The sequence below is a fragment of the Impatiens glandulifera genome, chromosome 1, assembly GCF_907164915.1.
Source record: "Impatiens glandulifera chromosome 1, dImpGla2.1, whole genome shotgun sequence".
Taxonomy (NCBI): Eukaryota; Viridiplantae; Streptophyta; class Magnoliopsida; order Ericales; family Balsaminaceae; genus Impatiens; species Impatiens glandulifera.
The window spans coordinates 129,748,603-129,764,031 of NC_061862.1; the positions used below are offsets into that span (position 1 = coordinate 129,748,603).

The window sequence follows — 15,429 nt, forward strand, 5'->3', positions numbered from 1 at the left end:
ACAAGAAGAGTCCTGAAACAGTGTAATCTTTTTTTAAAACAATTATTAAGAGAAGATGAATATTCTATCTATTTTGAAAGTTGACCACAAAATCTGGACCGATTGAATATATATATATATATATATATATAATATTATATTATATTATTATTAAGAGTAGATGAATATTCTCTATTTTGAAAGTTAACAAAATCTGGATTGATTGAAATATATATATATATATATATATATTATATAAAAGTGGATGGGTTGGTTTGTACACCGAATTACACAATCAAATTGTTGAAGTCAATTTGAGAACCGGTTTCAATTTATTTGTCCTTGGTCAATTTTTTACTAAATAATATAGTTATATTTAAAATTTTCTTTAAAAACAAATATTAATTTATATATATTTATTTTGGAAAAAAAATATAATTTATGTATATTGTAAATATGTAAAATCTTAATCATTAAAATAAATGCTTAGGAATGAACTATAAGTTCTATCCAAATTATGTTATATATTTTGTAAAATTTTTATAATACCCGTGGTTTGGAGATTCAACTACCATTAAATCGACTAACTAAACGGTTAGTTTAAAAAACTGTTGAGTTGTTGAGTTCGGTTTGCTTATATCAATTAAGTTAATTGCGAAGCTTTTTGAACTAAGTCCAACGCGGTCCCATGTTTGGTTGGACAAAATCTACTTTTGAATTAAAATTATATTCCATGTTAGCTATCCCATTACTCTACCGGAATTTTTCACACCACAAATAAACAACAGTCTGGTGGAATTCGCTTAAATTTTATGGAGACGTTCCAGCATAAGTGTCGGGGATTTTCCTGGCTAATCTAGATGTTCCCGCCTTGCTTTGGTAGGTGATCCATGCTAAGATAATAAAATTAGGCCATAAGTTCAAACATTGTCCAAATCCACAAATCATGTTTGGAACTCTGAGGAAGAGAAAAAGGTATAATAAGTTAATAAAACTACTCAGCATTTGCCTGAGAGTGTTCTTGATTATTCTCTACATTTATTATTGTGGAAGTCTTAGCTCTGCATTGACAGTAGTTATAAACCTACTCTTTCTATAGGGTGAATTGTGTTAACACCAATTTTTTTAAACAAGTTAGTTTATCGCATTGGTGTTTGTGTTAAAGTTGTTTGTGGCTATATACCTCAGTTATTACTCAACAATTAGATCCGGATGAGTCATTATCTTGTTTAACAACTAGAACATTTAGCAAGATTCTTGTTTGAATTTTTCAATGTTAGTTTTATAAGAAGGTTTGTTTGATTATATTGCTTAAAGGAACAGAAATGTCAGCTTGATTTTTGCTTTAAGGAACAAAAGATTTGGCATGTTTGAAAAATGACAAACGAGACAACAAACCGAGCTGGCAACTATAAGAGTAACATGAAACCTTGATCACGCGCTGCGGTAAAAAAAAAATGCAGAACAAATCGGGATACCTATGAGAGGAATGAAAGAATCGCAAGTACAATGAGGAAGGCGAATGGAAAAAAAAACTTTTGAAAAATTTCTTACAAGCTGAAACAGAAAAGGTGATTATGCAACAAACTATTTTGAGCTTAAGGATGAGGAAAGGCATTTAAAGCAAACAAATGTGTTAATTAATTATTGTTTAAAAATGGACCAATTATGGAATGTCTTTATGTTTTGCTCCTAGCAGAGATATTGAACATTTGAGGAATTGAATCTTGTGTTCATGAGAGGAAAATTCCAACTTTGAGCTTCTCTCATAGACAAAAGAAGCTTGTACACCATAAGGGCAATAGACTAGCATGTAGTGAATAAAGATAATATAATTGCTATTGTATTAGTAAGCCTAGTTGTTATAGGTAGTAGGTATGAATGCAATAGTTGATATCTAAGTTCTCATCCTAATCAATCTAGGTCTCCTCTCCTTCTCTAGGTTAACATAACTGATAATCCTAATAAAAACAATCACATATATAAGCATGACATCTAACTGCAACTATTCTCATTGTAAATCTAAAAAAAAACTATTATGTCTGCAAATAAAATGGTTAAAAGAGTTTGTAAATTTGCTTGTCCTTTTTTTGTGCTGAAATAGTAAATTTACTTGTCAGACTAGAAAAACAATAAAACAAAGGAATTGTAACCAACTCTTTGATCAATAGCTATGACCCATATTTGACGATAAAAGATGATTAGTTTTGAAAAAATTGTTCTCTAAGAAGGGGGAGCTTGACGGGCATATGTTAAGACCATGACAAATTCCTTGGCAGATGAACCAATCAAGGCCGGTACACTTTTGGATGTTGGCATACTTTGAACCCATAAATCTACTAAATGATTCAGCTGCAATGTTGGGATCACTGTCTGACCCATACATTTGATTTCAACCTGCAAAAGGTGCAATTCAACAGAAAAGAGAAAGGATGAAGGATCAAATAAAACACTAGGAAATAACCATATCAACAAGACTCATGATGAATGAACAATGGTTATATCACTTGTTTAAGTGTTCAAGACTTGGTATTGGTATAGACATTGTTTTGTATTATTAATAATCCCATTTACGACAACTTACTAATATTAAATTTAACAATTAAAATAAAATTAATTGGACTGTCTTCTTTCATGTAGTTACTTCATTTAGGTATATAGTTATAAAAGGCAGAGATATACTGATTGATGAACCAAAAAAGAGTTATTCACCTCAACATCACTTGTAAGATCTAGTTTCTTAGCGATGTACTTCTTGATAAAGGAAACAGTCATTGACCCATCCCTGTAGTGACAAGAAACATGTTAATTGATGTTATTTCCTCTCTGCTTCTATCTGGGGGACAAAACCTAGTTCAAGAGGTCAAAATAACTAGATTAAAGAAGCCAAGAGAAATTATGCCCCCAATTGGAAACAATTTTTCTGTCAGTTATCTCAATTGAAGATGAGATCACATTTGGAAACAAAAGTTAGCAATTCAGAAATTTATTGGAACTCATGTGGACCTGGATCCAGATTCAATTTGCAGATAGGCCTTATGTGCACCCTTCTATACATATGAAGGTATTCCATTGACAGGAAAAAAGGATGTCAATTAGTGTTATGAGATTCTTATTTAAAAATCATAATTCTACTTGTATGTGAGAATAAATAACAATTGAAAAGCATGCATATAGTGACATTGTGAAATCTAACCATAAGATAGCAGTTTTTCAATTAACACTTAGCTGTTCAAAGCTGAAAGGCACTTTATTGTTTGAGACAAAGAAGAAAGGAAAAGGGAAAAAATCATATAAACTAATTCTAAGAGACACAAGTCCATTGGAACTTTCAGTTAGGGGAATGGAATATCAACCTAAGTACTTAACAATGGTCAATTCAAGTTCTGATTAGAATTTTACTTTGTTGAATTGCACATTAAACATCATTATGAACAAAACCAATATGTAGACATTTCTGACAACGTTTTAAGAGGATGGTGAACAAACTTCTTCCAGTGCAACAAAATACCCTACAAAAATGTAGTTTCCTACTGCAACTCACATTTCATCTTATCATGCCACAGTAGATGCCCTGCTAATCTCAAGTAACAGAACAGATGACCAATTAATTAAGCATTATTGTTCTATTATGCCTAACTGTCGGGAACATAGAAAAAAAAGGCAGCTATAAGTGAACCTAGTTTTGTTCTACGACACTGGAGTCTCTTATACCATACAAACAATGCCCAAGGTACATTTATAGCAAAAAAAGACCTCATTCAGAAAAACTAAGCAATTAACAAAAAAGACAAATATATGGAAGTGATAGATTGTCTATGCTTCACCAATGGAATAGAACATCAGTTCCACAGAAAATGTATAGCAAATTCAAGAATAAAGGAAATGGAGTTACAATTAGCAAGTGCATGATATTGGCTCTGTATTCAATAATAACTCTGATTTTGATTTAGTATAGAACTCTTAACACATATATATCCAAGACTCGATCCAACTTGCAGATCAATCACCACTTTAAGAGAGAAGGAACTCACCTGATTCTTAAGTATCTGGCACGTATCTGTGGTAATGCAAGCCCATCCCTGAACCATAAGTAAAACATTGAGAAAACTGGAAGAGAATAAAAAAAACATGTGTATCACATGTCCAATCAAAATTATGGATTGAAAATGGAAATTAGAAATTTACCGGCCTTCGGCAGGCATTAAGGAAAACCATATAGGGCTATTCCTTCTTTCAACTGTACCACTGATAGAATCTAACATGTCTCGAGCCGAAGCTGCAGCCTTTTTGGGTTGAATTCTCCGCAACTTTTTAGGTTGTACCGAATCCAAAGACACGGGATCATCAGGGACTTTAAATTTGGCTTTAGATCTCCAGGATTGTCCATCGTTGTTATTATGGATATAAAGGGGTTCAGTTTTATCAGTAGACTCTTGATAGTTTGAGAATTTAGTCCTATTTGCAGCTTCCACCAAACAATTCAATGATTTCCAAAGATCAACTTTTACTTCTCTTGATTCAGCACTATTTTCTGTTTCTTTTTCCAGTAAGGACTGTCTAGATGTTTCAGCAACAGAATTCTGCATCAATTTCAGTTATTAAAACATAATGAAAGTAAAATGCATCAAAACTACTATTCTTTTCTTTATGTTTTTACCTGTCTAAAATGCTGAGTAGATCTGTCTATGCTCTCTGGAGAGCTGCTGCTCTCTTCATCATCTTCAATATAATCATCCACTTTCTTAGCATGTTTCTCACTTGTGAACCGTGAGGAAGATGCTTTTCTACCAACAGGTTTGGAACGTTTTCCTGTCAATTGGCCATGTGATGATGATACTATGGGAGTAACCACCAGAGATGAGAGCGATCTTTCCTTTCTTTTTGCAGGTAATGTTGTAATTGAATGCACGAGTTCAGGTGCCTTCATTTTTCTTCTATCGAAAGGAAAGAGTTTAGCTCTCATATCTTGCAGACTGTGGTCAGGCCTAATGACAAAAGAGAAATAATTAAAAGTTATTCAAGACTTGGTATAAACATTATTTGAATAACTGCCTTCAAGACAAGTATTTAACACAAAATCTAACATTTCAAAAGAAAGTTTCCAAATTTGATCATTTCGCCATAGGTCCATATTGTCATCAAGATAGAAGCCTCATTCTTTACAACATCATGTGGCTAGTCCATATTATTCCCTTTTCCTATTTCATTTGGTAGGCAAGGGGAAACAAACCCTTCATCAAATCATTCTTACACCTTTACTTAATCAGATTGTATACATCTCTCAATGATCATATCCCCTTTCTTTCTTTTTTTTAAGAAAAGGACACCATTTCATTTAGTAAAGGGCGCAAAGTGCATCTAATGTGAGTACAAGCTAGAGATAAGAAAAGAAAAAAGGATAAAGCAAGGAAACTTCATATCTCAACTAAATCAAAAAACAATACTCATCCTGTGCATCCACCTCCTTTTATGAGATACTTTCGTACCTAAATCCTGCACAATTAATCCATAAATCAATTAAACAGAAAATTCTACCTTAGCTTTTCCAATGGGGCACAACCCAAATCTATATTGCATATTGGACAACATTCTAGTTCCTCATCATCAAGCTTCTTATATATGCATTTCCTGCAAACTGAATGCAATATAAACAAATCAAAAAGCAAATCTGAAAAAGTTTCCAGTTAAGAAAAACAACAGAAGAATTTACAGATTCACTAATTCCTTCTCTTAGAGTGAAGTGATTCTAAGTAAACAACATGCATACAAAGATTGAAAACCATGGATTGATTATATTAAACTGCAAGAAGCTGAAGAAAAGAAGGAAAGAAAATAGAGATTAAATTGAAATTTCCATCAGACCAAAACCCAAAAGGAAAACACTCACTAATTCTAGGTATTTATAACACAAAATCAATTTGACAAAATTTCATGCATTAGGAACAACATAGATAAGGTTTCTTAAATGTGGAGATAACAAGCTTATAGTATTTATATGCAATGGCACAATAACACATAGTAAATCAGCAATCCCCAACTCATGACATTCCACAACAATTGTAATTGAAGATCAAGCAGACTAATTTATATTAGAATTTGAAAGGAAAAAGTAAGTGACATGACATTTCAACTCAATACCCATCTTTCATAATAGAACTTGAATTGAAAACTGAATTCATTATAGGCCCAATCAATGATATCAAACATTCCAGCCAGCATTATTGTTTATTTGCAAACTTCTAATGAACCAATTTATCACTCGCAAATAATCAACCAATTAAATCCCTTTATCAAAAGAAAGATCAAAAACTACCAAGACCCAAGAAGAAGAAAACAATGCTGAAAGAAAATGGCACAAATAAGAACACCCAGTAGACAGATCAAATAAATAGCAAAACCAATCAAAGGGCAGATGAAATGACTCAAGACAAACTATATAAACATCAATAAAAAAAGATTTGATCTGATGTTTCAAAGGGTTCGCTCACATGTATGCAGACATTCGATTATGGTGGTCGCTTCCCTAAAGAGCTTGTCACAGAGTGGGCAGGTCATGCATGACAAAATCGTCGCCGTCTTTACTTCCGCCACCTGCTGACTAGACATCTTGCGAAATCTTCTCCCACCTCGCCAAAATCCTCTCTTCTAAATAATATCTACAGCTCTATCGCACGTACCCAGTACGGTGGATGCATGTAATTAGCAGAACAGCATTCAGCTACACGTTAAATCCACGTTCTCTCCCCCTGAATATGCAGAGTAGTGTTGAGAAATCGTAAAGGAAGAAAAGACGACGAAGAGCATGTAATCTGATTGTGTTAAAGATTACATACGCGTCGTCAAGAAGAGAGATTCGAACCTGTGAAGAAGGATTTTCAATTTGAAAACCCAGATTGTTTTGATAACAATGTTTCTGAGAGGAGGCGAAAGTCGATCGGTGGGATGGTAGATTTGGAGAAAGGCGCCGCGGAAGATCTGTTTTTGACGGGCGAAATCGAGAGTGGGGGAGATGAGAGAGGAGGCATGAACCGAACAGTATATATAATTTTGAAAATCAACAAATGGGTAAAAGGTTGTGATAAATTGCGCAGGGGATGGCACGCACACGGGATAAATCTTTTACCCAATGTTTCTTTTCGTAATTCTCAATGTATCATGGGCCTCATCGGCGCATGTTAGCCTATGCTCCAGCCTGCACTCCAAATTGATTTGCATTTAATATGAAAGAAGTTACATTAATAGAGTTTAAACTATGTTTGAAATTATTTTTTTATATCAATTTACTCTTTACACATCTTTATAACATTACTAATATATAATATATTTAACTTTTTATTTTTCTAAACTTTATTGCAAGAAAATTCCCACATCCTCGTCTTCCGATGATTTATTGAGTTCATTTTTAAACGACGACGCATCTGCTCCGTTCAATTTTTAGACAACAATGTTACAAACGAAGACCCGATTCCACTTATATTAGCTTCAACCATCCTAGGACTAGACTTTGCCAAAAACCATGGAGGCCCACCTAAACAAGGCAGCCCGCTTCTGTTGCAGCTCTGGCTGGCAGAAAGGATTAGCCCTGTCTATCTCCCCGCGTTTATGAGACCACCCACCATCACATCGGATATGGGGCTCGAGGGCCACTATGTGAATAAATTTAACAGCAGCCTTGGATGGGGATAATAGAAGGGTGCGTGCTTTATACTCGACCGGAAGAGTGGTTTCCTTTAACCCTCCCAGGCAGATACTGAAGTAAGAACAAGGCCGTTCGGGTTGACCGCCTTTTACACTCATTTCACCACGGCAGTCAGTCCTGCGGGACAGTTTACCCAAGGCCTCATCCGAATTCACCACGATTGAGCGAGGTTGTTAGAGATGATTTTTGGGAATATCAAAATATGGAAGAGACAAATTAACATCTTCGTCATCGTCTTAGTCTGCAACATATAAATATATAATTTACATTTAATTCTCTACTTTTATAACTTAGTTTTAACATCATAAAAAATAAGAAGAAATTGTTAGATTAAGTTAAAGAAAAAAATGGGAAAATTTATTAAATTAAGATTAAAGAATAAAATTTTAATTAAGTTGAAATATGAAAAATGCTTTAATTGATTAAAATAAATTCAGGATAATTAAAATCAATACGACATAGTTTTGATGATATGTTAATAATTGAATAAAACTAAGTTCTACAAATGTTTAATGCGCAGGGAAAACCGAAGAGGCACTGACAACATTGTTGACGTTAGTAGAGCTGAAAAGGCGCTGACAACATAGTTGAAGTCAGCAGAGCTGAAGAGGCGTTGACAGCAAGGTTGCCAACAACAGAGTTGACTTCAGCATGGTGATAAGGCTTGTTTCAATAGCAGGGTTGAAAAAGCGGTGGCAATAGACTTGCTTCAACAACAATATTGAAGAAGCGTTAGTAGTAGCCTTGCTTCAATAGTAGAGTTGAAGAATCGATGTCAGCAGCCTTGCTTCAACAATAGAATTGAAGAAGAACTGATAGCAGCTCCAATAGTAGTGTTGAATAAGCGCTGACAACAGCTTTGCTCCAACGGTAGTGTTGAAGAAGCGTTGGCAACAGCCTCCTCCAATAGTAGTCTAAAGAAGTGTTGGCAGCAGTCTTACGCTCACAATAGTCTGAAGAAGCGCTGACAGTAGACTTGCGCTAACAACAGTCTAAAGAAGCGATGGTAGCAGTCTTGTGCTAACAGTAGTCTGAAAAGGCGCTAACAGCCGTGTAGCCAAACAACAGTGTTGCACCAATAACTGAGTTGCGCCAACAATAGAGTTGACTTCTACATCAGCCTAATACGTCAAAATGTACAACTGTCACGTACACGATTATTCCACTAGCCTGCGCAGTACTATCCAGTACACCACGTTCTACCGAATATTCCAACAGTAGCCTTGCACTCACAACCGTCTGAAAAAGCGTTGACAGCAGCTTTGCGCTAACAGTAGTCTGAAGAAGCAATGGTAGCAGTCTTGTGCTAATAGTAGTCTGAAGAAGTGCTAACAACCGTGTAGCCAAACAATAGTGTTGTGCCAACAGTTGGGTTGCGCCAATAACAGTGTTACGTCAACAACTGTGTTGCGCTAACAGCCGATTTCTACAGAAGCCTAATACGCCAAAATGTACAACTGCCACGTACATAATTATTCCACTAGTCCGCGCAGTATTATCTAGTAAACCACGTTCTACCGAATATTCTGCGCACTATCATTCTGTACGTCACGTACCAACGAATATTATTGTTATGCGCACTACCCCGTACACCAACCGTACAACCATAAAAAAAGCTGTTATGTATCTACGAATTAAATTCGACCATTGCTACGCTTCAAATATAAAAGGCATCAGAGTACAACGACGAATCTCTTGATCACCTGATCTCTAATCTCTGAACTTGATATTTTGATTGCTCTCTCTCTAGCTCTTAAGCATACACGTTATACGTTGAGAGAAAATCTATTGTACTACCTAATAGTTATTTTAGTGTTGCAAGTTGAACAGAACGTTGTCTGTTCAACAGAGAGTGTGATAACTAGGAGTTCAGAACAAATAGTTGTTAAGACCTATGATCTGAGTGAATTTGTGTAGAGATTATACAAATCAAAATCTTCTAGTAGAATCCTTTTGGAAACAAAAGAAGGGGTGACGTAGGAGTTTTATCTCCGAACATCCATAAAATCTTGTGTTATCTCCTTATTATTTTATTCAGTCGTATATCTCCTGCTTTAAATCCCACAAGTATTTTCTGTACTTGAATTTCGTTCAAGAGCTTGCTACGATTTGTTGAAGAATATAAATAGATTTTAAGTCTTTAACAAGATTAAAATCGCATTGAAAGTGAAAATTAGCACAACAATATTCAACCCCTTTTCTATTGTTGTCACTGATCCTAACAAACATCGTTGTCTATAAATACAGCGAAACAGTTGTGATGTCGTTAAGAATGGAGTTGAAGAAGTCATCTGAATTTGTTAGAGATTTGCTCGTAGAAAATTTAGAAAAATAAAAGGTAGATATGCAAGGTAAATGATGAATTTATGTATATTTTCAATCTACTAAATTAACAATGTTATAACTTTTTAGATATTTATGAAGTTAATTCAAACAAAAATAAATACACAAATAATAATTTTAAACAAGATAATATATAGAAATATTTTAAAATCAGTTAAAAATATTATATTTATATATTTGTTATTAATATAATTTATGTTTAAATTTATTTTTCACTTTCTAATTTTATAATTTATATATTTAAATAAATACCGAGCCTATTGTCATATAAAATTAATATATAGACTTATTGCACGAATTATTAAATATAAATAATTATTTTTAAAGACATCATCATCATGTTGATCCAACCCTGAAAATAAATCATTTCAGGTTATAAAATAAATAATAAGTTAGTAAATAAGTTAATTTTAGTTAATTTAATATATTATTAGTATGTATTATATATTTATGTATTATATATTTGATAGAGTTAAATAAAAATAATAAGTTAAAATATATTAAAAATAATAAAAATAATAAGTTGATAAATAAATGAATTTAAATAAATTTATATGTTATTAATGTGTTATTATTTTGTTTTGGAAAAAAACTCATTTAAACATATGTACTCGTACAACTAGCTTATATACAAAATATTATTTATCTATAAATATTTTAGATAAAATTAATATTATTCAAATCTAATTAATTTAAAATTATTTTTAGTTAGTAAAAATTAAGTTTAATCTTAAACTTAATATTAACATATATTTTATTCCCTCGGCACACACTTAAAACCCTCAATTAACCCTCATCTTGTGACTCACTTTTTCAAATGCATTTTTATCTCCTCGGCAAATCACCCACCAATCTTAGTCGACCTCAATTGATGACATACCTCTTATATCTCGTCAAACTCAACTACTAACCCTCCAATTGACTTTCATCTTGTGACTCACACTTTTTCGTATGCATCTTTATCCCTTGTTAAACCACCCACTAACTTTAATCTTGTGACTCACACTTTTTCATATGTATATATCCCTCGACAAACCACTCACCAATATTATTCAACCCATCTTTTACAAATCAACAACCAATCCCAATTGATCACAGACCTCTTATCCAACGTTAAACCAACCACTAACCACCACCCGACATTCATCTCGTGACCTCACACTTTAAAATGCTCGTCAAATCAACCATTAATTCCAACCTCACACTCGACAAATCATCCACCACTCGACCTCCATCTCGTGACCTCACACTTTTAAATGCACGCCAAACCAATCACTAATTCTGACCTCACACTCGAAAAACTACCCACCATCCGACCTCCATATCGTGACCTCACACTTTCAAATGTTCGTCATACTAACCAATAATTCTGACCTCACACTCAACAAACCATCCACCACCCGACCTCCATTTCGTGACCTCACACTTTTAAATGCTCGTCAAATTAACCACAAATTTTGACCTCACACTTTAAGATGTCTATCATTTGTTTAAAAGTTGTGCCACCATATATTATAATAAAGAATGCATTCTTGAAAAATATAAATTTGCATGTTTCGGGATTTTAATCTTGGTCTTAAGCATAAAATGTGAACACTTTATAGTTTTATTATTTTGTGTATATATTTTGTATTTAATATTTATTATTAATTAGTTAATTTTTATATTAATCAAAATATTATATATATATATATATATATATATATAATAAGAGAAAAAATATATGATAAAAGATAAAATGTATTTATATAAAGTTAATAATGAAAATAATATAATATATAAGGTAATTATTTATATATTAACTACATTTAATATATATATATATATATATATATATATAAAGATAAATGATTGAAAATAAATTTGGGATAGAAAATTTAAGAAAGAATGACGTGGCATTTAATCAGATTTTTGAAAAAATAATAAATTTTCTCTCTTCTCATATTTTTTTTTTCACACATCATTTATTCTCCTAAATTTCCTCCACTTATCACTTTATCACTGTATATAAATTATTGATAAAAAAAATATATTTTATATGATTAGTGAGTATATATATATATATATTTAATAAGGAAAAAAAAATTTGTAAAAAAAAATTATTTATTATTATTTATCATTTATAAAAACTTTATTTATATATATATATAATTATTGATAATATAATATATATTTTACCATTTATAAAAACTTTATATATATATATATATTATATATATATTATATATTATAGTGTTATCAATAATTATATATTTTACCATTTATAAAAACTTTACGTATATATTATAGTTATAGTGTTATCATATATATATATATAATTATATATATATATATATAATATAATATAGATAATATAATATATATTTTATATTATTAGTGAGAGAAAAATATATTTATAATCAAAAATGTATTCTTATAAATTTATGAACATTTAACCGCTAAATCAATTGAGATCTTGAAATAATTTTATTATTTTATATATGTATATATATTTTGTATTTTATTACCATTAATTTTTATATAATCAAAAAAATTATTTATACTCATAATTAATATATATATTGATTGAGAGAAAAAAATGTATGATAAAAGTTAAAATATATTTATATAAAATTAATGATAAAAAATATAATATATATAAGGTAACTATATTTAATATATATATATATTATATTTATAATTTTTTTGATAAAAAAATATATTTTTTTTGATATATAATGGTTTATATATATAAATAAAATAAATATGTAATAATATATATAAATATAAAAATTATGAAGGTACATGTATTTATAATAAAAGAAAATTCTTTTTATATATATATAGATAAATAATATTTTTAATAATATTCTTATCTGTGCAAATGTTGACTTTTGTTTGAAGGTACACCAATTCATCCTTATATATACACGTACCTTTATATATATTAAATATTTTATTTGAAGTAGATGAATTAGCATTTGCACGGATAAAATTATATTTAAAATATTATTTATTTATAAATATTTTAAATAAAATTAATATTATTTAAACCTAATTAATTTAAAATTGGTTTTAATTTATAAAAATTATGTTTAATCTTAAACTTAATGTTAACATATATTTTATATACTATCAGTACCCCACTTAATGCCTCAATTGACCATCATCTTGTGAATCACACTTTTTCATGTTTTTTTATCCATCGGAAATCACTCACTAATCTTAATCGACTTCAATTGATGACACATTTCTTATCTCTCGTCAAGCTCAACCACCAATCTTAATTCCGACCTCACACTCGACAAACCACTCACCACCTGACCTCCATCTCGTGACCTCACACTTTCAAATACTCATCAAACCAATAACTAATTCTGACCTCACACTCGATAAATCACCCACCATCTGACCTCCATCTCTTGACCTCACACTTTCAAATGTTCATCAAACCAACAATTAATTCCGACCTCACACTCGACAAACCACTTACCACCCGACCTCCATCTTGTGACCTTATACTTTCAAATTCTCGTCAAACCAACCACTAATTCTGAGCTTACACTCGACAAACCACCCACCACCCGACCTCTATCTCGTGACCTCACACTTTTAAATGCTCGACAAACCGCCCACTAATTCCGACCTCACACTCGACAAACCACCCAACCTCCATCTCGTGACCTCACACTTTCAAATTCTCGCCAAACTAACAACTAATTCCGACCTCACACTCGACAAACCACCTACCATCAACCTCCATATCGTGACCTAACACTTTCAAATGCTCGTCAAACCAACCAATAAGTATCATTTGTTTAAAAGTTGCGTCATTATAACCCTGTTCTCAAGCATAAAATGTGAACACTTTAACCGCTAAACCACTTGACATTGTTGAAATAATTTTATTAATTTGTCTATATATATATATATTTTGTATTTAATATTTATTACCTATTCATTAATTTTTATATTAACCAAAAAATTATTTATGCTAATAAAGAAAATATTATATATATATATGATGAGAGAAAAAATCTATATAAAAGATAAAATGTATTTATATAAAATTAATGATAAAAAAATAATATAATATATATATATATAAATATTATTAATAAAAAAATATATGTTTTATGATCAGTATGAATATATATATATATATATATATATATATATATATAATTAATGATAAAAAAAATAATTAGAAAAGAAAAATATATATGATAAAATATATTTATAAATTTTTAAATTTAAAATTTAATTAAGAAATAGAGAGTAGGGAGAAGAGAGATAAAATACCAAGTGGATTATATACATAATGACGTGGATTATTAGTTATTGTGATAATAAAAGATTATTTAAACATATATATTATAAAAAAAGCTCATGTAACCTCTATTAATAAAACATAATTAATTTTTATTTTTTAATTTATATATTTATTAATAAAATATTAATAAATTTTCTCTCTCCTTCTTTCTTATCAATTAAACAATTATCTTTCCTACTTTTATCTTTTTCATAGATTTTTATTGTTCTTATATGAGTATTTATTATTAATTATTTAATTTTATCTTTTTTTTAATCTTTTTCTATTTCTTATTCTTTATATATATATACGACTTTCATGGATAAAAAATAATAATAATTAAGAATTTGATAATAATAGCAATTTATTCATCAAACAATAAAATAGTAATAATAAAAGATTAGACAAAAATAATATTCCTTACTACTATAAGTTATGAATACAAAATTAAATAAAACATATTAAATTAAATAAAAAAAACTCTTCACAAAAATATTACAATTGAACAAAATTTACAAATAAGTTATTAAAATCTGTTCAAAATAAGAATATGAGTACTAAGAGAAATAAAAAATAAAATAAAAAAATGAAGATGAAAAAAAAGAAGAGAGAAACTAATATATAAATAATAAAAAATTTAGGAATAAGATAAAATTAGATGGTATAATTAATGAAAAATAAGGAAAAGAAAATTATTAATATTTAATTAATAAATATATAAATAAAAAAATAAAAATTAACTCGATTTATTAACGGAGGCTAAATGAGCATATTTTTGAACGTAGATTTAAATGATATTTTATTAGTTTGTATGTCTAATTGAGTTAGTTGTATAAGTACATACATCTAAATCTAAATGAGTTTTTTTTCTTTTATTTTTTTAGGTAAATTAAAAACAATGTGGACAGACTTGACCGGAAAAGTTGTTGACCGACGAGCCTTCGGTAGGCCCACCAACCAACCATCCAGACTAACGACGAGGAAAGACGATCTTCTTCCCAACCTAGACATGTCTAAGAACATAGGTAATCTTCAAAGTCTTGTTCTTGGTCTTCCTCAACAATTTTTTTTAAATTCTTGCGCGACAGCCTCCCATTGTCCAATAGTTTTTAGA

General features: G+C 30.4%; 1 protein-coding gene across 1 annotated transcript; it reads right to left on the reverse strand.

The window, feature by feature from the left end:
* Positions 1–2,063: 2,063 nt before the first annotated feature.
* Positions 2,064–6,997, reverse strand: LOC124930559 (E3 ubiquitin protein ligase DRIP2-like). Its single transcript, XM_047470894.1, has 8 exons — positions 6,842–6,997; positions 6,471–6,728; positions 5,518–5,617; positions 4,640–4,967; positions 4,168–4,562; positions 4,014–4,061; positions 2,692–2,764; positions 2,064–2,376 (listed from the first exon to the last, which is right to left on the reverse strand). Exons 2-8 carry the CDS (start codon positions 6,586–6,588, stop codon positions 2,203–2,205), a joined length of 1,236 nt encoding a protein of 411 aa, XP_047326850.1. The 5' UTR covers positions 6,589–6,728; positions 6,842–6,997; the 3' UTR covers positions 2,064–2,202.
* Positions 6,998–15,429: the final 8,432 nt, after the last annotated feature.

Coding starts and splice junctions, on each gene's coding strand:
- LOC124930559 (XM_047470894.1), bottom strand. CDS start 6,588: ATGTCTAGTCAGCAGGTGGCGGAAGTAAAGACGGCGACGATTTTGTCA. Junction 5,618..6,470: donor AATCGAATGTCTGCATACAT/GTGAGCGAACCC, acceptor TATTGCATTCAG/TTTGCAGGAAATGCATATAT. Junction 2,765..4,013: donor GCCAGATACTTAAGAATCAG/GTGAGTTCCTTC, acceptor TTGTCACTACAG/GGATGGGTCAATGACTGTTT.